The sequence below is a fragment of the Alosa pseudoharengus genome, unplaced genomic scaffold, assembly GCF_046254945.1.
Source record: "Alosa pseudoharengus isolate Yale_2024_CS ecotype anadromous, Long Island Sound unplaced genomic scaffold, YU_APseudo_1.1 YU_APseudo_1.1_scf_10, whole genome shotgun sequence".
NCBI lineage: Eukaryota > Metazoa > Chordata > Actinopteri > Clupeiformes > Clupeidae > Alosa > Alosa pseudoharengus.
The window spans coordinates 3,684,438-3,710,983 of NW_027468565.1; the positions used below are offsets into that span (position 1 = coordinate 3,684,438).

Sequence of the window (26,546 nt, forward strand, 5' to 3'; positions counted from 1 at the left end):
TTTCAATCCTCATTTCAAAATAAAAGTCCGTACTTCGACTGCTACACATATTAGAAATATTCAACACAAACTGAGTCCGTTTTAATGGCCTTGATGGTTTTGGTGGAAATATGTAGTTAATTGGATATGGGATCTATGTTCAAAGATGCTGCTAAACTATTTGAATTGAAATGTGCTTATTTTGTGTTAATTCAACATTAATTCTGTGATACATTTAAATATCTATTTTTACAAGCTTCAGTTGTGAGGGGCAATATATAATCACAGAAAAATTGTGATTGCTTTGATTCAAAATGTAATCGATTGACAGCACTAATTAATTAAACATCTTTAGTCTTTAAATTTGACATCACCCTTATGTTTTGATGGCTGAAGAGGCATGTGTATGGTTCTAATTTCACATTGGCAAGATGATGCCTTAAAAAAAATCAAACGAAATTTGACCATGAACATTTTGTCTTCATTGTGGTCAACATTGTTACAGTTTTTTTCATGTCTCTGAGACCTATCAGCTGTAAGATTATGTAGATGAATATATTTTTTTGTGTGTAATCCATTTTTAAAATTGCTTCTATAAGTGATTGTCCATTTTACAAATTACACTATTTTGTTCAACAGAACAATGTTACCCAAAATGAGTGGAATCCTGAATCATGCTATTGAATATGATTTGTGATAATTGTGTTTTTATATAATCATGGTTTATGTACATGTACATGATTGTTTTTTATTGTATATTAAAAGTATGACTATTTTAATATTCTGTCCATCTTACAATTCATCTTACTGTCCATCGTCAATTCCAATATGTGCAGTAGATTTATGGATAGTAATATAATGTTATGGCTTGTATGTCATGTTTGACCATGCTACTTTTTGCTTCCCCATGTTTAGTTCAAACAGCAGGTTTTACTAACATGTAAGAAGGAGGAAATTATGAGACCTGAGGGGTCTAGAAGGTGTGTAGCCTACTGCAGAAGCATGTCTGATAGGTAGTGATGGGCAAATGAAGCTTTGGTGAACCACTGAACCACAGCAGTGTGAACCTAGCAACACTAGCTGAAAAGCAAAAAGATGGCCGCCACACATACATTTTTCAACATAAAAGTCCTTAGCAAACCAATATTTTTGGTTACATATACTGGTTTGGGTAAGGACTTTTATGTTGAAAAATCTACATGTGGCAGCCATATTGGATTTTTTCATTAGTGTTGCTAGCTTCACACTGCTGTGGTTTAGTGGTTCACCAAAGCTTCATTTGCCCATCACTACTGATAGGTAAATAGGTCATGCTCCATTTATGAGAAAATTATTCTTTTGGGATGTTTTTCAACCAGGGGGACCTGGGGTATTTCACAAAACCTAGATATCGGATTAAACTGGGATTGTTTTTGTTATCCTGGATGAATTTAGACTTGACTCGGTTTCACAAAAGAGATGGCACATAAGTTACCATTTACCATGGGGATTTATTTTCTGCACCTACAGCCAAGCTAGGTTAATTCTAATAGTAGCCTAATTATGTTGTCTTATTGGTTCAGATAGCTGTCATTCAAATCAGACCTCCATGTGAATTTTTAAGGAGCTTTATTCCATTTATATACTATTTGCTAAATATATTCGCTTCGCAAATCAAAACAGATGGTCTGCCTACTACCACATGGTTATTATTTTAATTGTGATAGCCTTATAAATATTAACATAGGCCTAACATAGGTTTGCTTTTTTGTTGATAGACGTTTGATGAATAGTCTACTGTAGTAGTTGATTGGAAATGAAGGGTAAATTTTTTCGAAGGTGTTTTCAAAGAATTTGGTTATAAAGGTATACAGAGTCGCATCTTTGCGGTGGCAAGCTCTTCCTTAATGACGTCACGTGCCGAAATAAGGAAGCATTCACACGTGGGTGTGTAGATTTGTATTCAGTTGGTACACCACGCCTACTCTCGCTGTTTTACAGAAATAGCCGTGTTACCCCATTCAAAAAAGGGAAACTTTACTTCATTGTTAGTCTATCAAAAGCGGTTGTTCACTTTGTGTGAATGACGCTATTTTCTGCATTTTTTTTTATTTCAACCATGGGCTCTTTGGAGCAGAAACAAGAACGCGCACACATCCTGAATTACTTACACCTGGCTTGACATAGTCGCTCCTACTCATCCTGGATTGCCGTTAGTGAAACGAGTTTAGCTAGGATGACCAGAAAACACTATGTCAAACCTCGCTTGAATGTGTTAATTCTGCCTTTGTGAAATACCCCTCTGGTGACCTTCTCAAAGTAAACAGTAACACTAAAACAAGTGGCTACATTAAGATTCTGGAGGAATAGATCAGGCAGTGTGCCGAGAGACCTACACCAATAGACTGCATTGGACCATTAAACCACACAATGACCCAACATATACAGCCAAACAAGGCAAGAAATGATTAACAGAGAACAATATCAATATTTTAGAGTGGCCTAGTCCAGACCTCAATCCGTCAAGACAGTGTGCACTAGGCCAGAGTGATGGCAAATAATCGTTCCTGCCTCAAAACCTGGATTGCTGCAAAAAAGATGCGGTCTACAATCATTGGGGAGACATGATGAGGCTTGGTAGGTATTATAAAAAACATTTTGAGAGCTGTGAATGCAAATAAAGATGTTTCCACTGATTATTTAAAAAGGGTATGAATAATTTTGGGCATGCCATTTTTCATAAAAATGTAAAAAAAAGATAAAAACGCTTCTTTTTATTCCATGTTTCTACCGCATTGTCTTACAATTTTTAGCCACGTGGCAGTGTCATTGTCAGTCAGCAGAGAATTATCATAATCTTAATGTAAATGGTATGGTGGGTATTTGAAATACGGTCCATATTTCAAATAAAAAAAAAGTTCAGAAATATAGCTGACCTGGTTGAACTTATTTAGCAGAGGAAATACTTCAAATGTGCCAAATATGATACAAAGTAGCAGCTTACCAACAAAACTCCACAGTTTGAACATCACATTATAGCTGATATAGCTGTAAAGTTTTCTATCAAACAGTTTTTGTCCACTCCAACACATTTTCCAGAAATAGGCCTAAAAAGTACATGACCGTGCACCTTACTTAATCAGTGTTATTCAAATGACGTTAACTCAAAGAACAATCATAAATACTACAAATATCGTATACAAATATTTAATCTTAATACTGATGGCAAAACCTACATTTCTTTCTGATATCCACTCCAAGACATGTACTTTAAGTAAGGGATAAACGCCGGTCATTATCTGAAAATAAGTGCCAACAGGGCAAACAGGACCCCGATGCCCCAGTGGAGGGGTCTTGTTTCGTCCTGAAGGGACTTATTTTCATATAATGACCGGCATTCTATACATTTTCCCGCTTATTATTCAGCTACTTGCCAAAACGGAAAAATAAACTCCACGATATGTCTCTTTACTGTTACCGTTTTGTCGTGGCTTTTGCTAAGAAACAAATAGTTTGAAAACACACGCTGAACTTGAATCAAACATTCTTAGAACACAGCTGATGAACCGTCTGCTTTCACTTTTGAATAAAGTTCCAATGCAAGAAGTGACCGGACTACTTGCGGAGTGATGACATTTTTTTTCGGTTGCCATTGACAGCGGTCATTATTTCAGAGGTCCTTATTTGAAAATAAGGACCCATAGAACTTTGGGAAATCCCATTCAAGTCAATGGAGTGTTCTACTTGCATTGTGAAGACCCTTATAATAGCATGGAATAGTGCAATTATTAAGGGACTTACATTAGCCTTAGATTAGCCTTACACAAACGCTGACTGTTATTAGCTCTGATTAAGAAATTAAGTCATTGTGCTATTGAAGATGACTCATGTCTGAAAACACAGAAAACAAAACAAAAATAATTTGAATTATTCAGTCTTCAACCGGTTAAACAATAGTGGTCCCAAGATCAACCCCTGGGGAACACCACAGGTCAAGAATGTTGGTGTTGAGTATAAGTCAATGGCAACAAAGAAGTTCCTGTCCCGTAGATATGATTTCATGTCACAAGGCTATTCTAATTAAAATGCATTTGTGTATTAAGGTTTTTCATGTGATTCATTAGGTTCTATAATGGTCCTTGTTTACTGCCACCTGGTAGGATCTATTGAACGTTGTTGTCAGCAGTTGCCTCTCGGTAGGCTACATCTTTGAAGATGATATATTTTCTTACAAGCTGTGAAATTTGGCCAGAAATGAGTCATACATGTCTTTTCTCTGAAAAATGACAGAATTAAACAATAAGTTTGTTAAGAATTTAACTGAACAGGGACAGGTTTTGGTACAGCCTTGACCCAGTAGACTTTTTAAACATTAGTAGGCTAACATTACAGTTATAGCCAGCGTTAGTCAGCATCATGTAATGTTAAAATCATGAATCCTGTAACATATTCTAACGCAAAACACTGATGGCTCAATCGAAGACGATCTGCATGGATATATTCAATCAACCAGAAAAAAGTCTGAATGTGAGATTGTTAAAGCTAATTTATTTATTGTATGAAACGATTAGCCCTTGCAGCATATATCAGGCTGTTAATATGCTATTATATTAGTCATAAGGATAAGGATAGTTCATAAGCTGCTTATTTCTTACATGCCTGAAGCATGAGGTTCAACAATGGTGTTTGAGGTTGCAGTGTTAAGTTCAGTTGTGTGTGATCACAATTACACCATACTTGGACACCCACTACACTTTAATCTTTTTTCTGTAGAATACCATGATTTTGTTGGGCAAGATCAAAAGCAAATGTTCATAAAGTAGGGCATCAACATTTGTTATCTAATGTATATTCCAAGGGCAATGTAGACATCTTAGATTTTGTACATCACTCATAACTAATGTCTTAATTGTAGTTCCGAGGTCAAGAGCTTGTGGTTGATTTGTTGAATTGTTGCCATTGTTCTGCTGTTGAATTTTAGGGCCTTTCTGGAAGTTAGCTTCAAGCTTTCATTGATACATTTTCAATGAATATACCTTTGACCTCGCCACTTGGCCTCTAAGACATTATTCTGCAACATATTGAATGACTCAATGAATTGAATGAAAAGTTAATGGCTTGCGTAGATGTCTCTCAGTGCTAAGGTATAGCATACCATTAGTGATGTATTCAGGCATCATCAGGTGTTACAGGTATTTCAACCTCACCCCTGCTTGGTTGAGCTGAGGTAGACCAAGCTCTCATAGTTCCAGTCTCCTCTCCTGACTTCGCAGAGAGTCTGGCCTAGATCCATTGACAAACGTTTATTTCCTGGTTGGTCTGAAGTATGAAATCATTGAAGTTCAATCACTAACGTTTGGTAATGACGTATGTTAACCACGGGGGACACAACGATAACGATAGGCTTGCAACTTAAACGTAAGCGCTCTCAGGAATGCCCTCTGTTCGCTGGTTGGTTCGGAGACAAGTTGCCGAAGTGAACGAGAGCTATTCCAGACGGAGTACTGTAGGGAAATGTAAATGACTGGAAGTACGTAGACAGGCGGAGTCAGGCTAAGTCTCCTCAAATCCTCAGCCCAAGTCTAATTTCGATCTTAACCACATGAATACAAATTTCAAGTTTTTGCCTGAAATTGCATAGTGCCTATTTACAAGGGCATTGTTCCCACCTCTTTTGGGGCCTACCATCAAATGTTGGACCTCTATAGAAAGCTGAGAACCTGTAGTTTTCGTAGGAAACAGTCAAAATAACTGTGTGATGTACTCACAAAGAGTTACAGAGGCTAGAATATACTTTTTTCTTTCTGCCGGATTACAAGTATCTCTAAACTGACCACATTTCAGCCCTCTAGGTCACTTGATATCCCTTAGAAACACAACTGAGCCCTAGTACCAGGTCTTGTGAAGCTGTGTGCAAAAGTAGATCAATATAGAATGAAAATTGAGTGCTTTAGACCATTTTTGCCAAGGTATGCTCATGTGTTTTGTAAAGTGCCTATGGAAACTCCCCATAGGACTTTTTGTTATCCAAAATGCATACTGACACTCAAATGCTTACTGCACATGAACCCCTTTGTGTAGAAGCATAATCCTGGTCTCAAATGAAAGGTAACACTTTGAGGTTTCTTGTGGACTATTTAGATTGTATGTCAGGTGTTCTGATATAGACTGACTACACAAAATATGGAATAATTACAAAAAAGTCTCTATTTTTGCATTTACTTTGTTGGTTCAATGAGTGTGTATAAGAGACTATACATCTGTACAACTAATATTGGATAATACAACACGAAGATTTAATTTCTTGGATTCTTGTGAATATTTCAGTACCCAATATGTTGCATCTACTTATTGTGCTGCAGCTACACTGCAGCCAGAAGTCAGGGTATCACCAAAAGCGGAGGAGGGGGAGGAGGGCATTTTGGATCAAATTGAATTGAGACATAATAAAATGAATCTGAGAATGTAAAGCACTATATAGATTGTACATGAAAAAGGAGCTAAAGCTTTGAAATGGTGTATAACATTACTATGCTACATAGCAATATGGTGCATACAATTGATTTAGAATGTTGGGGGGAGGGGGGTAACCGTCCCGCCGGCGGGACACTGAAGATTATGTGTAAAATGCTCTTTTTAATAATCAGCTGTTAATATAACTTTAAAACCCAAAAGAAAGATTCAATGGCTTATAAATGAATCTGAATATTTGAAATTTCCACAAAACAATTTAGACCTAAATGAAATGCCCTTTTTGATCAGAAGCATCCAAATGTGCTCAGGTCTTAGCTCATGTTATAGGCCTATAATTACCAAATTAATATTCTCTGATCATCTAAACAAATAGTGTGATGAGGCTGTTTCTTTTAGACAAAAGCCCCTTCATTATGACTATGACAATTAACACACAGACTGAGATGCATTCAAATTCGTAAACATAGGCTCAACAATCACTAACAGTTTGAGGTGGAAGAACATACGTGAACATACAGGGAGGCTGGGTGAAGGCTGACTGTTGAAACTGTTGAGACATGTTCAAATTGCCACATTAGCCCTAATTCCCCTTGAAAACATATGACTATGTATTAGAGCCTGTACCTTAATTAGAGGCCATTATGGTTGCCACATTTAGCATATTCATTTGGTAAACACTTTTATGCAAAGTGAGTCACTCATTACAACAGCTAAGTTGCAGTAAGATAAAGACACATACTGAGAGTGAGGGCAACAACAGGGCAAGCTGACATAGCTGACATTCCAGGCAAGCTGACATAGCACAGCAAAAGCAAACATCTTCGTTTTTGCCATCCACTTAATCCCTTAAACAACACACAACCCTTCATAATAATAATCCCTAAATTCTTTAATGAGTTAATAATTATGTCTTTTGTCCTATTAGAGTTGTAGGTGAATAGGTCAACCTAGGCCTACTGTTGAATTAAACACTATTTAGACCATGTGGAAAGTGGTTCTTAGTTTGTTTTCCCAAATTAATATAATTAGCTTAATACCATTTGTGAAAATGAAGTCTACGCCTAAATGTCCCTAGAAGACCTAACTTGATCAACAATAACTGAAGAAGGTCCCTGCAAGACTTCTCATTGCCATGTGGTGATCTCTGAACTGTTTTTACACCTTCCCTCTAAATAAAGAAGCAGCCCGTCATCACCACTAATCCAATTTTGGGAGCGACCAGTGCCAATCAGTGACTGGGCTATAGCCGACCATTTTGCCACCACTGCCCACCGTAGATTGTAGCCTTCCTCTCTCTCTCACTCACCACCCCCCTACCCCCTCTCTCTCAGTGACCTTTCTATTCGATAGGACAGCTTTAATGTCAGTGTGATATCATATTGCGAGCATGCAAGCTTTAGCATTTCAGCGGGTGATCCTCTTCTCGTACTATGTTCTTCATTGTGAGGGGCATAGGCCGGTAAAACATGGTAATCACCAGTTTAATCTCGAGCTTTGCTCTGTCTCTGCTGGCTTCTGATCAGTTCAGTGGCTGTTGTTGCATGTTCGAAGTCCAGAACTCTGTTCCAAAAATAAGTCTGTGCCACCATGCCGAAGGAAGAAAAACAAGAAGAGTCTTATTTTTAGGGTCATTAATTTTGACCACGTGCCCTGAAGGTAAACTGGATGGCCACTGCGCAAAAGCTCTCCATCAGTATGTCCTACGAAGCCAACACGCACTGGACGTTGACAGCGATTGTTCTCTTTGGGTCCCTCTGTGGGATTGTGTCATTGTATCCTCTCTCAAACAGGACTAATGTAATTTTAATGGAAGAAACATGGGAGAACCTTTTCTCCCGTTCCGTTTTAGGGATCTCGGGGGAGAAATCTGACCTGAACTGGGAGAGTGACTATTTGCTTGGTATCAAGAGAGTGCGGAGGCTGTACTGCAACGTGGGTATCGGGTTTCACCTTCAGATCCTCCCAGACGGCAGGATAAACGGCGCACATAATGAAAACCAGTACAGTGAGTTGGTCCCCAAATAATTACAAGTCATTAAGCATGTAGCCCATATCCCTGCTTTTTGCATGATAACCAATCCGTTATGAGAACAGACAAATGTGTCCCAAATAAAAGACAGATTGTCCACCATTTATGTACATGTCTTCAAGCTCAAAGATGAGATGAGTGTTAAGGTGCAAATTGTATCTTTATGTATACTATCCATAAGTGAAATAATTCATACCTAAATCTGGTTGGATATTTTGCACTGTATAGGTTATCGAACAGTTGTATTACATAGATATAGATAGATAGATACTTTATTGATCCCCAAGGGGAAATAGATCAGTCATTGTAGATTAATTCCCTCCAATTTATCCTATGTTTCATACAGTGTAGGATAGTTGAAGTTCTGCTGTTTGTAGGCTAATTCAATGTTTTGTTCTATCAGGTCTAATAGAGATCTCAGCTGTAGAGCGTGGAGTCGTTAGCTTGTTTGGGGTGAAAACTGAGCTGTTTGTCGCAATGAATAGCCGTGGGAGATTGTACGGAACGGTAGGTATGATATCTCGGATATTGTCAAGCAATCCAAGGTATTTTCTGCATACACAAATTTCCTGTTCATTAAATTTGGTTAGAGTAATGGTGGTTCTGTTGGAGAAAACCAGGCTTTGGATCCGACCAATCTGTATATTCCCTATAACACCAGATATTACAGGTAGCTTATGTCTGTTGTTAATATCCTGAAAAAGTCATTAAAGTAATGATGCTGCTGTTGGGGAAACATGGTATTGATTTGGATCCTGCCAATCTGTACTCTGTAACACTAAATGTTACAGATAGTCTATGCTTGATTTGAAATTATGTATGAATTTTGCAACTTCTAAAAGCTAACTTAAACCTAAACCAATTTGATGTGGATAACCCCAGAAATTCATAAATAGAATGTTGACTTTGAATTAGTAGTTCCATCCAATTAGTCATCCATTTACTCAACAATCAGAGTGGATGGAATTCAGGAAGAAATGGCCCAGGTGTATCAGATTCAGATATCAGTTAATACCTACATGTACCTTATTGCTCTGCTTATTGGAATAATCAGTAATCTTTCAAAATCGGTATGAATATTATGCCGATAAAGTAATTGCAATAAATAATGAAAAATCTATCAGCTAAATTTGAGTTGGGCTGTTTGTTAAAGTTTTCCCTCGATGACTTTTTCAGAGAGTCTTCCAAGATGAATGCAAGTTCAAGGAGACCCTGCTTCCCAACAACTACAATGCTTATGAGTCTTCCATACATAGAGGATGTTACATTGCTCTAAGCAAAAATGGGCGCATGAAGAGAGGATACAAGGCCTCTATCGCCATGACTGTTACACACTTCCTACCACGGCTATGAGCTAAACTGACAATGAACCACTAATTTGCACATTTGAGTTTGAGGAAAATTGAAAATCCACAGAACTTCAGAAGAAAGAGACCTACTATTCTGTTTACACACAAAGACATACTTTGCTAATTTCATCAGCAGACATTGTCAAATATTTATGTACTTCATTGTCTATGCTAAGTGTAGTTTCTGTTCTAATTCTGTAAGGGACTTCTTTTATTCTTCTTTAAGAGGCTTGCTATGGCCTATGACTTAGGTGCTCCTCACAACAGGTGCAAATTATACAGGTGTCACTGGGTTAACTAATATCCTTGGCTTATATGTATACAATTTACAGTGTTTTATTACCTCAGTGTGCATGATGGTTTCAGAGAGAAACATGCTTGTTCACCACCATTGTTCAGATGACTATGTTCATCATTGCCATTCTCTTGTGAGTAAAACTGAAGAAATTACTAAAGTGATATTCATGCAGTGAAATTACAGTAGGTGGTGCCTTAGCTTTGTGATTGTGACCCCATAACTTATGCAACAGATGTACTCAGTGGGAAAAAATGGATTTCTGCAAGTCTGTTAACACTCCAGAAAAGTATGTGTACTAGCCTAATTACTAGAAGGCCATGGGTATCTTCTGGTTGTTTTCTTTCATAATCAGATTAATTAAGCTGTTGAGATCCTAGAGCCCAGAACTGACATAACAGTGTTTGTAAGTGGACATTTTTCTTATAATGCTGCTGTATCTGACCAGTTTAACTGCTGGACTGTGGGAATGAACTCCCCTTGATACCTGATACTTTTCAACTGATATTTGGCTGAAGGCGTACAGTCATGAGTACCAGGAATGTAGTACTTAATTAGAATAAGATTATTACTGATAGCCTTTGTGTGAACTAAGGATTTATTTTAATAAGACTTTAATATGACAAGAAGAAATAGGTCTTTAGACCTGTGGACTAAACATGACTAACTGAAATATTTTGACTCATAAGATGGCAAAAATGCTGATCTTTAATGGCTCTTTTGTTGGTAATGGCCTTTAGTTTCCCTTTTCGTTATAAATAAGTTCTTGCTGTGTTTAGAGAAAGTCTTCCAACCACAAGATACATAATACTATCCCTCTGCCCAGATGCCCTACATGAACCCAAAGTTCTATCAAAGCATTTGCAAAATGTGCGATATAACACTACTCTGACTTTTAAAACGGATCCTGGGGGCATGGTACAATACTGCTGCAATACTGGGGAGTTACAGGTGGCACATATTAAGAACCTTTTTTATTATTCTATTTAACAGATAATGTAGTTAATTTGCAGACCCATTACTGATTTAGCATCAGAGGGAAGGCACTGTGTGTGCATCTGTTATTCCTTAATTCAGGAGATATTGTCGTTGCAGTGGTGCTTGTTTACAGTTTCACAAATTAAGAAATGAGTTTGCACATGATTGCATGCTGTTGAGAGCATAAATAGTTGTTTATGGTTGAACCGTTATGGATACAAGTCTTGAACTCCTGAGACGGAGAGAAAGAGGGGTAGGGGGGAAGACTTATATACAGTACCTAAATAGCACTTTTTCCACAAATTTACCTCATGACAGACATTTGTTACATATTTTATGATTTTACTGATGATTTGGGACATTGGTGCCAAGTAATTTTAGGGTGAGCATTTTTTTTTTTTGGGATATATAATTTTAGGGTGAGCACTTGTTTTGGAACGATAAAGAAAAAAGTAACTCACTGACTGTTCTGTCTTTTAACTGATGCAGAAAGATACTCAGTAGTCTTCAAATAAAACCATTCCCCTGGGGATAATTTGTAATTATTTGTTACTGGGAGCAATGTTGAATGCTTAGTGTAAATTCTTAATAACAGCTACAGAGAGTTAATGACCAACCAGTCCCACTTGCAGTTTAAGACTGGTTGCAGTCGAGTTTCTGTATTAATTCTCATGGACATAATTTTAACATTATTTATTTTTAATACAGTATTCTTGCCATTCAGATATACAGACATATGCTAATTATACAAACCTCCCATCACATATTCTTCTCTCTTCTATTCAGAAATGTTGTGTGCCATTGTTTTCAGTTTGTCTTGCAATTTAATCAGAAATAATTGATGTAAGGAGATATTGTATGTCCTGAAGTCTTGCTTGCACTTAGTCTCCTGGGATGTTACTGGATACGTTAGAACCTTATTCCTGTGACATTAAACCGGCTCACAAAGACACTTTTTGTAAGACTGTAAACACTGTATCTGGCTATGTAGCATGAACTCTGCAGAATATTACACAAGGGTGACTCCTTGTATGTCGCATCCGGCCTTTGCTCCTACTCTTGTAATTACAATCCTAAACTGCTGAAAGGACTAATGCACCCTTCAATACCCCTCATCTTCTTTTTTCAACACCTTTTGCCTTAGTTCTGATCTGCAAAAATCATGTGTTTTGTGTGTGTGTGTGGCGGGGGAGTAGATATGTTGCAAATATTTACCTTTTATTTTTGTACATATGTGCTGTGCACAAGATATAGATGTATTAAATTAATTATTAAAATGTTTAAAGCTGTATGTTTGCTGTTTTGTGTGAATGTACAGTAGGTAAGTCATTGCTTATTCACATTCATCATCAATCATCATGAAGACCTACCATGATCTTTATATAATTAAGCACACCTTGTAAATTACTGTGGTGCCCGAAAGAACAACAAAAAAAACAGAAGTAGATATAATTTTTCCTTCCAACAATTGTTCATCAGTCCACTACCAGGAGCAAGCTGGACACAGAATGGATTCATTTGGATAAGCCAAAAGACTTAGTTTGTAGATGGATGGATTAGACCATCCCAATTCTGGACCAAGTCTCGGCTCACGACTAAAGAAAAAAACTGTGAAAGTCTGCTACTTTACAACAGACTCAGGACCTGTTAGCAACATGTTGAAGATGCTTGTGTTTGTAATAGAACAGGCACACAAACAGGCCAGATTGAAAATGGTGTTGTGGTGCTCTATCATGTTGGTATTCTGACCAAGGTTTTACAGTTTTCCTCAGTTGCTTTGGCGCATTTCTCAGATCAGAATTGAAATTCTCAAACTCCATCACATTATCACTTCAAGCACTTCAAGCAATTTCTCCCAATCTTGAACAGCAAATGCTTTAGGACATCCATGCTGACTGTGTACAAAAGTCCGCTGTTGCAATTGCTAATGTCATGTTGGTCAAAATGCACAAACTGGTTCCATGTTGAATAGTCCTACCCTAAAAAACAAATGTATGTTATCGCTTGAGCAATTACACGCACTGACATTGAACCACTTGTCATAATTAGTCATAATCTGTCAAGCATGTTTTATACATTTCTGTTACATTTTGTTTCATAAAGGTTTCCTAAATTATGAGGAATTATATCTGAAAATATGTAGCCTGACTGACAGGAATGTCAGGAAGTATAGACTACAAATATTTACCTATAAAGTAAATCTGACTCAGCGGTGCACAGCTCTAAGGGGTTTCAGTGTTTCACTGTAAATTTCTAATTTTTTCTTTGCGTTCTTTTCGTTATCTTTATACTGTAACAATGTCTGTCAATAAGTGTAAGTACTAACAGTCCAGTGCAGTAAAACATCCAGTCTCTTGCAATTAACCCCCCCCCCCCCCCCACAATAAAGTGTAACTTTGTAGTTTTGAAATAGCTATGCCGCACATAATTGTTTTTCATTGGAAAGTACTTACAGAGACAAAACAGTTTGGAAAATACTTACAGAGACAAAACAGTTTGACTATCTTGCTCATGAACAATAAACACTTGTCAATCTGATTGCATTGACATTTGCATTGGCATAAATACTTTGAGGCAAACTACAGTAAGCATTTTGAGCAAGATACACTTTTGCAGGTAATGTGGTCTACCATTAGGCTTCTATTGATATCAGGTCACACAGGCATCTCAGAAGAAGCTGAGGCTTGATAATAATAACCTAGATTGGGCATGGTTTGTATACTCTTGCTGATTCAATAATAATGACATGTAATTTCAGAGGCACATTTTCAACAAAAGGTTAAATGCTACATATGTAAAATTGCTTATTTTTACTTTATTTTTCACTTTTTACATGTTACAACCCTCTCAGTCTGTGCGCCTACCTGGCCACCCCATCAAACGGTTTCTAGAATCGCCTCTTTCTAAAAGAGTGAAGTTGAACCACACTTACTTTATACTTCTTTTAGCCTAATGACACGTCAGAAATGTTCTCCAAAAACTGCAGCAAATATTTTAATTGAGCTTATATTGTCCTATTGCATTTCAGAAATTGGCCAAAAAGAATAAAATCAAACACATTTGATTTATTTGTTTCAAAAGCTTAAAGAGACTTGTCCTCTTGTGTAACATATTTTATCCTCTGTGACAGCCGAAAGACACTCACAGACATTTTCTGTCACATCAAAGGATCATAGGCTTTTGTCAGTTAATTACCATTGTAGGCTAGTTGGTATATAGGCCTATAGGCTACATTTGCAAGTTTCGATAATTAGGCCTACATTTTATTTATTTATTAGAATTGTTTTATTAAAACATATTAGATTTTATTATTCCACGAAAACTACTTCATTAACTTTTTGATGTAGGATAGGCCTTAACTATAGATATTTTTTCTATAAAACCTTAGGGAATCCCACTCAGTTAGGAACGCTACAACAGCCAATCAAATCGGAGACTGCCTCAGGCTGCTAAATTTGTCTCATGCAGGTTGCTGATCTCAGTTTATTTTGAAGACACTGTGAAATTGTGGACTCTGACAAGTGGAACTCCAATAGTAGGCTATGATACCTTGTATTCTAACAATAATGCGACAGTAAGTAACATCAGTTTTGATAATTTAACCATAACTTCAATATGCCTAATGTGCTGCATGTGTAGGCTATAACCAACCCCTTAAGGCTGATATATGTTTCTGCGTCGACTCCACGCAATGGCCGCTGCCTCGACGCACACCAGCATGCCATGAAACTTTCGAAGTTCTGCGTCGCCTAGTGTCTGCGTCGCTCACCACCGAAACGGTAGTCCGAATGGCAAACCCCATACTGCCGTGCTGAAATATCAATCTTATTGGTTTTCCCTTTTCTTGTTTTCTAAAGTATCGAGAAATAGACACAGTAAATTCCAATGACCTAGTTACTGTAACCAGAAAATAAGTCTGAGGTTATTTGCGAGGTGTCTGCCAGTCAGTTATGTTAGCAAGCAAACGTCACCAAAACTGCCCACAAAGTAAGCTAGGCCTACTGCTTGCTGGCGAAGTGTTAATTTCAAAAAGTTAATAACAGATAGACACGTTATAAACTAATAACCCCGTCATTCTAACTTAAATATGTCTGAGTTTATTTGCAAAGCTTATGTCAGTGAACTAACAGGTTGCTAGTCCCAGTAGGCTGCTTGAAAACACCGGTTATCAGGACCAGTGGCGCCGGTGTTCCAGTTTAGATGGTGAGCAGGTTAACTTGTGATATTTGCATAAAATCCGTGAATATTCAACAAGACCCTGCCTACTTGTTAACAACGCTTTGCTCTGCCTCCGCCCTTCCAGTGCTGGAGATTCACATTTTCACAAGCCTACAGTGCGTGACAGAATATGAAGCAAGATCTTGCCGAAAACATGCGGGAATCGCTATGTATAATGCATGTCTGCTTAAGCATCCACACAAAATGTTGTGCAAACAGGAAATGTGTCAAAGTAAATCAGCTGTAAGGCCCGTCTTTTGCCCAAACCTTATGCATTTCTAAAGAATGCCTTTTGCAGTCAATTTACATGTGTGGATGCCTGCGTTTGATCTGTATTGTCTTAGCTGGCCATGGCCAAAGATCCCCAACACCCGCTCATGCCTAAAGTGACCATTTGGTCCTTGTTCTGGCCCCTCTACTGAGAGATAACTCAGTCCTGGGCCTACTTGATGTCTTGTGGTGAGATAGGCCAACCTCATTATCATACAGTATTGCTCTGTAAATATGTGTTGTGAATAATACATTCATGTTTGGTCTTGAATTAATACTTGTAATGTGGGCAACAGTCTGATTATGGTTTTGGTACAATTGAATGTATCTGTTCATAATTGTAGATTAAGAATTAAGCTGTAGCATAAAGTTATGATATCCACCTGGGCCACACCCATCCACCTCAGACAACAAAGGCTCTGATGAGTCGGGGGTGGCCCAAGTGAATGATAAAAGTGGAGGCTCTGGTCCTCCAGTGGCTCTTCTCTTCTCTTCTCTTCCTCTCGGCTCTCTCTGCTCTTCTCTTCTCTTCTGTCTTCTTTCCCATCTTGGGGCTCTTCCTCTCTCTCCCTCTTCATCTCCCTCTCTCTCCCCCTCTTCTCCTCTCTCTCTGTCTCCCTTTGTCTTTCTCTCTCTCTCTTTCTCTCTCCCCCTCTCTCTATCTCTGGGTTTGTATTGTTTTATCTGGTGTATCAGTTATCTCTAACTTGTCAAGTTTACCTCTGTGAATTGGTTAAGTTTCCTTTATTACCATTTGCTACTTTGTTACAGTAGACTATGTGAGTTTACTTGTACATTCAACTGAAGTGATATGGGTTACATTTACCTTTAAGACTTAATGCTTATTAAATTGTTCATTTGCCTACCAATAGTATATCTTCAATTCCCGTAGTGTGCCATGCCATTCTCCTCCATAGCTGATAAGATAGTTACTTGGTAATTGATTGGTGATACAAATTATTGATAAAATGGAGTCAGATCAACGAGTATGTAATAACATCATTGCCATTTAACTCTTCACCCTACTTGTCCACACAAGCTCCTTTAAGTGATGATATAGCTCGACGCCTCTATGTTTCCGAGGCTATATATATATCATTTCTGAAGGCGTTCTTCTTACAGAGCGAAGGTTTTGTTGGGTTTCGAACATGAGTCTCACTGAGGCAAAATGTTCTAAGCAGTAAGCACTATCACCACTACACCACAGAGAGCAACACTTGTTATAAGTCTATTAGACTAGTCTACTAGCTTACTAGCTATCCTGATGTCCATGTTAACTGGTGATAGCCTATAACATGAGCAAACACAGCGAATGCATGCCTTGAATAATGCAGATTAATTTTGCCTCAGTAATTTTGCATCACAAACAGTAACAAATGACCCCATCAGACGTTGCTCGTTTTTTGTGCAGAAAGCAAAAATTATGAAGATCACTTAGGCCTCGAACTGCTCACTAAAATAGCAAGCTTGCAGCAATAGTCCACCCTGCTAACCAATTGCACCACTGGTTATTTTGTATCTATGCAATAGCATGGTGTTCCTATTAAATGAATGTAGGTCTATGTTCTGACAGCTTATTTGTCAATCGATCAAGATATTCATTATAGCAAACATCTAGGCTAAGTGAATGTTTTGCAACAGGCTGCTGAACGAGCAGTAAGTAGGCTAAACTATTTTCTAATTTAGGCTACGTGGGAATCTGAAACAGCAACATCTGTCATCAAACTCTCTCATCAAAGTTTTGTAATATATGCTACCATGATAACCATTTTGTGGCGTCAAATTAGGACCAACAAATTAAATAATATTTAACTCAGAGAAAATAAGTTTCATGTGTTCACTTCAAATCATTAGACAGCTCACTGCATAACTTCACCGAGACGTGACACTAAGTTATGATAATGTTTGCACATGACTGACGTATTTCATATAATTAACCCCCAAAACGGAATAAAGTGTTAGTGGGACATGCCAGTTTGTTGTACATCAGTTAGGTTTTGGTACCTATTTTGTTGTTTTGAGGCTTGCATATGCCCATGTTAAATGGCACCAGTTAACATGGGCGTATATTTCTCACTTATGATAACCTGTGTTAACTTTGACTAACAGTTCAATATATACATAGAAATCTGGCATCAATTTCAGCGGCTCGTAGTGTAGTGATATAGACGATGTAGAAGCTAATCCAATCAACTTTCTTGTCCATGCGTGGTTCGAATCCCAGCTAGTTTTATTTTTTTCCATTCATTCAGTAGGCCTATGTAGCCTATCATATTTGTGGATAATGCTTAAACGGACATGTATTAGACATACACTGGTGATGTTTTCAGCGATATCCGTTATATTGTCTCAGTTGCAAACACTTCGTGAAAATGTAGCCTAATATAAACCTGCACTATCGGAGGCAGAGCAGATTAAGAAGTAGGCAGGGTCTTGTTGAATATTCACTGATTTTATGCAGATATCACCAGTTAAACTGTTCACCATCTAAACTGGAACACCGGCAGGCGTAATCCTGTACGCACTGTGCATACAATTTTTTCATGGTGAAATCATTCAATATTAGCCTACAACAATAAAATAAAAATAAAAAACTTGTGTGACTAGCCTATATTTATTGACTCATGTGCAATCTGAATATTGGAATTATTCCGAAAAAAACGGAATATGGTGTGCATGGAAAACCAGATAAAATATGAAAATGTAGCATGACATGATAACGATTGACCTGTGGCGGTTGTCGTGCGTGGCTTTGGATGGGTCAATTCTGGTGCTTAAAAAAACAACGTTCCATTCATTTATAGGCTAAATCATTCAGTCATGAAAAGAAAACAACAGCAGCAGCTTAATATTTTTCAGGCGTTTAACCATAACGTTAAAAGACTTAGCCTATGTTCTTAGCAGCGATGCTGACACTGACAGCAGTGAGAGATTGTCCTCTACGGTCACGCTCTACACATGTTTAAAATGTTGAATTGTTTGCTTACCTCTGTAGGCTTATTTAAAAAAAATAAAACACTGTTTGGAACAGGGATTCAGTTAATGCGTAGAGCATTAGAGGTTCTCAACCTTTTTGGGGCTAAAGCACGTCATGACGAGTCGGGTTGGTGCAGGTGTTAAAAGTCCTTGACTGTGCGTAGGCCTGCCTATCATCTAAAAGTTTGGGACAACCAAGTGCAATGTATTTAGAGTGTTGTGAGCAGTGTTGGGAGGGTTACATTCAAAACGTATTCCGTTACAGAATACAGAATACATGCCCAAAAATGTAATTTGTAACGTATTCCGTTACGTTACTCAATCTGAGTATTCTGAATACTTAGATTACTTCTACATTTAATTGCATTTTATAAGTGTAGGAATGCGCCATCAAATCCTACTTACTAAACAGGCCTATTCTGGTGTGTTCTTCTGTTCCAAATAGCTGAAGTGTTAGGCCCACATAGGAGAATGTAAAGTCAACTAAGCTACCTGATACAACTTTAAAATAGCAAGGTGACCACTAAAACTACAGCAGGCGACTAGGCTAATTAAAACAAACAAAATAAATAGGCTACTTTAAGGGCGTAGCCAGAAATTATAATTAAGGGGTGCCTGTGAGATTTTTCGGCGGCATCAACCCAGTACGAGGGGCTCATATTACAGGTGGAACGCAAATGACCTGTAAATGTAAATACGCTAGCTAGGCTACTGTATATAAGGGCCCTCAAAATGGACGTGATCGCGTAATGACAATCAAAAACCGCACGTTAAAATATGCTACTGTAAGGTTTGGATGTCCAAGAATGAAATATCAAGTCAGATGGTAATGGATGTTTAATTCAAGCAGCATGTCACATTCTCCATCCACACGCAGGTAGTAAGACACATCAACTACAGTACTTCCTGTCTAATCACTACAGTCGAACTAATCACAGCACCACCTAGTGGTATAATGTGGAATCTACTGGTAAGTGAACACAACATCCCCCCTTTACTTAAAAGATATTTTCTTCCACTCATAGGACAGTATTAGGGAGCAACATCCTTTAGCTATAAGTTCTCAATACCTAAGGCAGAATCAAAATGTAACTTAACATGAATTGTTCTAATAACATTAGCAAAATCTTTGAACACTAGGCTACTACATGTTCTAACACCTGTTCCTTAAATTAGCATTTAAGAATTAACAAGAAGACAATTACTTTGTTCTTAAAGGCAATTTTTCTTGAACTAAGTATCACAGTCCAAACATGTAATGTTAATTCTTTAAGTCTCATAGTCCTTGAGCCAATCTGGTGGTTTATGTGCTCTGGCAGGACGGTCTCTTGCTTCTTGATCATTTCCCGGTTCAGCTGTATCTTCCGGACCAGTCTGGCTGAGCTAGAGACTCTGGCAGTCTGACGGGTACCGAGGCCAGATGGGAAGCATGCCAGGTTTTCCCATCATCCAAGATGTAGGTGCTAGGACCCACTTGCCTCTTGATCCTGATGGGTGCAGAGAATTTCTGATGTCCCTTTGGAACATGCACTGGTTTTCGTACTCGCACTCTATCCCCTTCTTTGAATAAAGGAGTGCGAGCTCCCCTTCTGGCATCACAGTACTGTTTCATTTGAGATTGGCGAAGGGAAACTCTGCAACGTACGTCATCGTCATGAGCTGTCACAGCTGGAGGAGCAAGAACATTGAGCTTAGTTCTCATTTTTCGGCCATACATGAGTTCAAATGGCGATGCGTTGGTCATGGCATGAGGGGTGGCACGATATGCCTGAAGGAACTCAGTTGTTGTAGATTTCCACGTTTTTTTCTGGAGGATTGCAGCTTGGATACAGCCTTTAAAGACTCTGTTGAATCGCTCTATGGCACCGTTGGAGGAGGGATGGTACACAGATGAATGGATAAGTGTGATACCCCGGTCTTTGAGGAAAGCAGAGAAAGCAGCAGCTGTAAATTGTGGCCCATTATCTGTGACCACGGATTCTGGGTTACCGTAGCGGCTGAAGAGACTTCTGAGGAAACCCAGTACTGTCTCAGTAGTAACAGATGATGCAAAAGCGACTTCTGGCCACTTTGAGTAATAATCAGTGAGGGTGATTGCAAACTTGCAGTTCCATGTTGCAGTTTCAAATGGTCCAACAATGTCTATCCCCAGCTTACTCCAGGGGCCCTCAGGTAAGGGTATAGGCTGCAATGGTGCCTTGGAGACTCTTGCTGACTTGTCTGACCTTTGACACAGTGAACAGGCAGAGATCTCAGAGCGAACCAGTGTGTCCATACCTGGGAACCAGTAAAGCTCGCGCAGTCTCTGTTTTGTCCGCACAATGCCTTGATGGCCTTCATGTGCCAGGGCAATGAGCGTGCTGCGCAAGGAGACAGGCACAACTAGGCGTGACCCTCGAAACACCAAGTCGTCCTTCACACTTAGTTCCTGCCTAACCTTGAAGTACGGTTGAAGCACTGGATTCACAGTCTTTACAGAAGGAGGCCACTTCTGGGTAATTTGTTGACGCAGAGAAGCAAGTTCGGAGCAGGAAGAGGAAGCAGCTTCAAACTCACCAGCAGTCACTGAGATAGGGCCCATTGACAACAAGGCCACCAGCTCAGGTTCCATGTCTGCGATAAGAGGGGAGGCAGCAGGCAGAGGTAAGCGTGAGAGGCAATCGGCTGTATGGTTCAATGTTCCGGCACGGTAGACGACGTCATATGTGAAGCAGAGGAGACGAGCCGACCAGCGTGCAATACGCATCCCTGCTCGATCAGCCCCTTTTGTAGAGAGGAGCGTTGTAAGGGCCTGATGGTCGGTGCGGAGTGTGAACTTACGGCCCCACAGATACGTCCTCCATTTCTCCACAGCCCAGACGCAGGCGAGAGCTTCTTTCTCAACTGTTGAGTATTTTCTCTCGGCCGGCGTCAGTGTCCCTGATGCGAACGCCACTGTGCGTTCCGTGCGGTCTGGATGCAACTGTGTGAACACGGCACCCAGGCCATAATCTGATGCATCTGTTGAAATTATCGTTGGAAAGTCTGGGTTGAATAAAGCAAGAGCAGGGCTGTCAATTAGCAGCTGTTTCACGGCAAGGAAGCATTTCTGAGCCTTATCAGTCCATTCAAATATGGCGTCTTGACGCAGACAGAGGCGGAGCGGCTCTACAACTGTGGCATAGTTTGGTATGAATTTCCCATACCAAGACAGCATACCTAGGAAAGAGCGAAGGCTGGCAGCATCTTTGGGAGGAGGAGCCTGTGTGATTGCTTGCAAATGCTCTGTGTCAGGTTTGATTCCATTAGCGGTCACCAGGTGTCCCAAGAACTTCAGACTAGATTGACGAAAGTGACATTTCTTGTCATTAAGCTGTAAGCCTGCCTTTTTGAGTCTTTGCAATACCGTTTCCAGAGCAGTGTCATGCTCTTGTGCTGTGCGCCCGTAGCAAATAATGTCATCCAGATAGTTCTGTACATTTGACACGCCTCTCAGCACTGTGGCCATCAGCTTTTGGGGAACTCTGCAAAACCGGAACAGCCCTTCATGTGTGATGAAAGCTGTTAAATCCCGACTCTCCGGATGAAGTGGTACTTGATGATATGCACTTTCCAAGTCTATGGTTGAAAATAAAGTAGCTCCTGTCAGTGTGGCGAGCAGTTCCTCCATGTGAGGAAGAGGGTGACTGTCTATGATGATTGCTTTGTTGGGCTCGCGAAGGTCTACACACATTCGGATTCCTCCAGTCTTCTTTTGTGTGACCACTATCGGCGAGACCCAAGGAGAAGAGTCAATGCGCTCTATCACACCAGCTGAGAGGAGACGGTTCAGCTCTTCTGACACAGCAGATCTCACTGAGAAAGGAAGGCGTCTCAGCTTTTGACGCACAGGAACAGCAGTTGGTGAAATCTTCACCTGATGCATAAAGCCTATAGCACATCCTATTGTTGTTGGTGAGGCTGGACGTATGGTCAGATGCCCCACTGACGCTGTGAATGGTGGAGGAGAGATTGATGTAGATGGTGGGTACACGGTATTGCCCTCGATGCGCAGGTGGAGAGCAGATATTAGGTCCATGCCCATCAGTGCAGTCCCTGAGTCCACAACATAGAAGTTGGCTGGACCTTTAATGCCATCCATATGAACAGTTGCTTGCATACAGCCCAGCACGTTGATAGGTGTTCGCGAATATGTCACCAGACGAACAGAAGATTGTTGGAGAGGAGCTTCCTTGAAATGCTCCTCATAGATACATCTGGGTAAGACTGAAACTGAAGCACCAGTGTCCACAGTTCATTTCACCGTCTTCACAGTCTGTGCAGCTTGAATGTCCACTGTACATTGTATCTTATCAGGAGTGTCTGTTCCTTCCACAAGCAAAAGTGTATATTCAGGCACTTCAACCTCTTTCACTGAATGAGTCTGCATAGACTGGCAAACACGTGCAAAATGTCCCTTTTTATTGCAATTCCTGCAGGTTGCTTTTGCTGCTTGGCATTCACGTGAATTGGCAAGATGTTTGTCTGAACCACAGCGGAAGCAGGTACGTGCAGAGGAAGCTGAGGTAGGTTTTAAAGCTGGTCTTGCAGTAGAATCTTGGCGCAACTTTGTAGTGGTGCCCTGACGTTGAGGTCTTCGTCTGCGCTCTACACTTTTAGTCTGGACCACTTGTACAGGTAAGTGCTGGTCATCCGCAATAGCTTTAGCTTGCTGAGTTGCTGATTCAACTTGAGTGGCTATAGTAATGGCTTCAGTTAATGTAAGTTTCTCTTTCAATAACAGTCTTTCTCTAATACGAGGGTTAGCCACATGCTCAACAAGCTGATCTCGAATCATATCATCTCCATTTGGGAATTCGCATGTTGCAGCGAGTTGTCTTAATGAAGCAATGTATTGCACTATTGTTTCCTGGGCTCCTTGAACTCTTTTTCTGAAAGCGTGGCGCTCAGCAACCACATTAATAGCAGGAGTAAAATGGTTCTGTAGTGCAGTAATGGCAGTTGCTAAATCGTTTCCAGAATCTGGTAAAGTATGGAAAATTCTTTGCCCTTCTGAGCCCAAGCAATGCAGTAATAATGCTCTTTTTCTTGCCTCCGGCCATGTGTTTCCGGTTGCATTGATCACTAGAAGATAATTCTCAAACATCCTCACCCATACCTTGAAAGGAATTGCCGGTTCTCCCGGGCATGGCAGAAATAAATCTGGAAATGGAGTATTCAAAGCCATCCTCACTTAAAATTGCTCACTGGGTTGTCTCGTCGCCAATTTGTAAGGTTTGGATGTCCAAGAATGAAATATCAAGTCAGATGGTAATGGATGTTTAATTCAAGCAGCATGTCACATTCTCCATCCACACGCAGGTAGTAAGACACATCAACTACAGTACTTCCTGTCTAATCACTACAGTCGAACTAATCACAGCACCACCTAGTGGTATAATGTGGAATCTACTGGTAAGTGAACACAACAGCTACTCGCAAGAATAATTCTTCAGAGGCTGCACCATATAATTCATTTTAAAACGTAAATGTAGATCTAAGAAAAAAAATCCATAAAGCTATTTTTAAGTTAGAATAAAAAACTTAGAATGCAGTGCCTATTTTAGAGATTGGTTTTATTGTAGGTCTAAATCAACACGTGAACTAGGCTTTGTTTATTGATTAGCAAACTGTTCAACCGATTGGCTGAAGTAGCCTGAGCTATTTATACTTGGGAAAATATCCTTTGAACAGACATCAGGAACCACAATCAGTGAGGAACAGGAGTTACCTCCACTTACTTTACTCCTAATTTGCTGTGCAAACAGTCATTTCAGGGTCTCCCATGACGCGTCCATAATGCGCGCTGGCTGCGTTTTGAGGCTAGTGCAAGACGGTGGGGCTTGGATTTAAACATGGAAACAATGTCATAATAGATTGCTTTCAGGAGCTTCTGGGAAATGGAGTTGCCTTAATTTATTTAGAGAGTGAATAAACTTATGAAACAGAAGTATCGTCGTGTAATCCATTGATTTCAACAATGTAACTGTATTCTAAATACCAACTATTTAACTTGTAACTGTATCGGAATACAGTTACTCATAATTTGTATTCTGAATATGTAACGCCGGTACATGTATTCCGTTACTCCCCAACACTGGTTGTGAGCAAATCCTTATTGTTAGTAAGTTACCATAACTGTGTTTTTCTCTATCGCAAATCGCGACATAAACTCATTGGTTTATTTTTTCTTTGCTGTCCCTTTGTCACGGGTTGGGTAGTGAAGTTATAATGCGCATAAGGTATGTTCACCTAATTTGAGTCAGAGCCGCTTGCTTTGTAACAGTAGGCCTATTTCTGTCCTTTCCAAACTGCGTTAAAATAGTGTGTTTAGCAACCATAATTTTAAAAAAATCCCGGGAGAGAAATCTCCCTCATCCCAGAACTTTTAAAGAGCGAAACACCCCTATAAGCCCACGTAACCTACAGCCAGTGTTGTAAAAGTTAGACGCTTCATGCAGTAGGCTATTTTGATAAGGGATGACATGGGTAGGTTGACGTGAGGGTTTTCTGTTCCAGTTTATGTAAAGGTCTTAGGCTCAATAAGGAGGCTAGCCTACATTTACCAAAAGCGCAAATTTGGTAAATAAGGTCGGGTACTCTTTTTTTTTTTTTGGCAGGGGGGGTGCGTACTATGGAATAGGCTACAACCCTAGCGGCGCCCCTGACTTCAATGCAGCAGTTTTGAACAAATTTGCTCAGCATGGTCACGATGCTAAGCGGATTTAATAGCAATTTAGCCAGACGTCTTCTATGCAATGCTTCTATGTGGCAACAACAATCCTTCAACAATCGTGAATATTTTGTTAAATGCACATGCAGAGGAGGGGCAGCAGGCTACGAGAGAGAGCGGGGCGGGGTAAGGAAAGGCTGTGTGCGTAAAAAGCGCAGCTCAATGGCAACTTAAGGATTTGATCTTATATTTAATTTAAATTAAACTAAATTAAATTAAACATAGAATATTAATCTGTGGCGGTTTCATGGCGCCCCGCCACAGATTAGTCAATGTATGGGAAACACTGACAGGCCTACTCATTACTGACGAATGTAATGTGATTAAAGTTACTTTAAGGAATACACTGTGATTACAGTGAGTTACTGTAAGGAATTACACCCAACTCTGATAGCTAAACATAGAGACATATAAAGATATTAGGGTATAAGAACATATAAGATATAAAACTTGGTGGAGCGTCATCCTGCAATGTCCGGAACCAACAGGGTGCATGGTCATCTAAGCGTTTCCATTTTTAAGTGTGCTTGCAAGCACACTTATTGTTCTTCTTAAGTTTTATTAAGTGTGCTTGCTGCAAAGCAGCACACTTATTGTTCTTCTTAAGTTTTATTATTCCCGTCTCCCTAATTTTTTGTCAGCTCTAGCGCCTAGGCCCTTTGAGACAGAGACACCGTTCCAACTTTAAAACGTCCGGTCAGTACCGGTGTAAGTTGGTCGCAAAGATGACGTCAGGTGGGCGTGTCGTTCGTCCGCCATATTGGATTGAACAGAAAGCGAAACTAAATTTTCACAGGTCACGAAACTTGACGTACATTATCCTTGGACCAAGCCTCACAAAAGTTACCGGAAGGATTTTTGATTTTCGAAAGCGTTTGACCGTCACAGCCAAACGAAATCGGCGGCGAAGCTCCGAAACAGGAAGTCGTCCATATCTCAGGAACACTGTCACATATCGATACCAAATTTTGTATATGAACTGGGGACTCCAGTGTGAGGGTGCATAAGCTAAAAAAAAAAAGAAATATTCCAAAAGTTTCCATCATTTGGCAAACCACCCACAGGTATTTGGTAACTCTCACCATTCACCTTTGCACCATTCACTTTCTATCACAATGCCTTCCAAGTATGCTCAATGTCTCTGGGCAGCCACAATGTCTCCAGGCAACCTTGCCCAATCATGAAATCCTTGCTCTGCCATGGGATAGTATGGACTTAAGAACTGAAATAGCAAGGAGAACAGTAGCT

At 39.6% G+C, this 26,546-nt stretch overlaps 2 protein-coding genes across 2 annotated transcripts in view; both read left to right on the forward strand.

Moving 5' to 3' along the window:
- Nucleotides 1–7,794: 7,794 nt before the first annotated feature.
- Nucleotides 7,795–12,265, forward strand: fgf6a (fibroblast growth factor 6a). Its single transcript, XM_076299665.1, has 3 exons — nt 7,795–8,437; nt 8,865–8,968; nt 9,638–12,265. The coding sequence occupies exons 1-3, from the start codon at nt 8,098–8,100 to the stop codon at nt 9,812–9,814; spliced, it is 621 nt and encodes a 206-aa protein (XP_076155780.1). The 5' UTR covers nt 7,795–8,097; the 3' UTR covers nt 9,815–12,265.
- Nucleotides 12,266–14,455: 2,190 nt separating this feature from the next.
- The window catches only part of tigara (TP53 induced glycolysis regulatory phosphatase a), a 35,931-nt gene continuing 23,840 nt past the window's right edge, over nt 14,456–26,546 (forward strand). Inside the window, exon 1 of the mRNA XM_076303048.1 lies at nt 14,456–14,657. Coding sequence (XP_076159163.1) covers nt 14,626–14,657 — 32 coding nt within the window. The 5' untranslated portion in view covers nt 14,456–14,625. The remainder of the gene's footprint in view (nt 14,658–26,546) is intronic.

What these genes read in the sequence shown, in the direction of transcription:
- fgf6a (XM_076299665.1), top strand. Translation starts at nt 8,098, where the DNA reads ATGGCCACTGCGCAAAAGCTCTCCATCAGTATGTCCTACGAAGCCAAC. An exon ending in ACATAATGAAAACCAGTACA is followed by an intron (nt 8,438 to 8,864) that starts GTGAGTTGGTCC and finishes TTGTTCTATCAG; the next exon opens with GTCTAATAGAGATCTCAGCT. An exon ending in GTGGGAGATTGTACGGAACG is followed by an intron (nt 8,969 to 9,637) that starts GTAGGTATGATA and finishes TGACTTTTTCAG; the next exon opens with AGAGTCTTCCAAGATGAATG.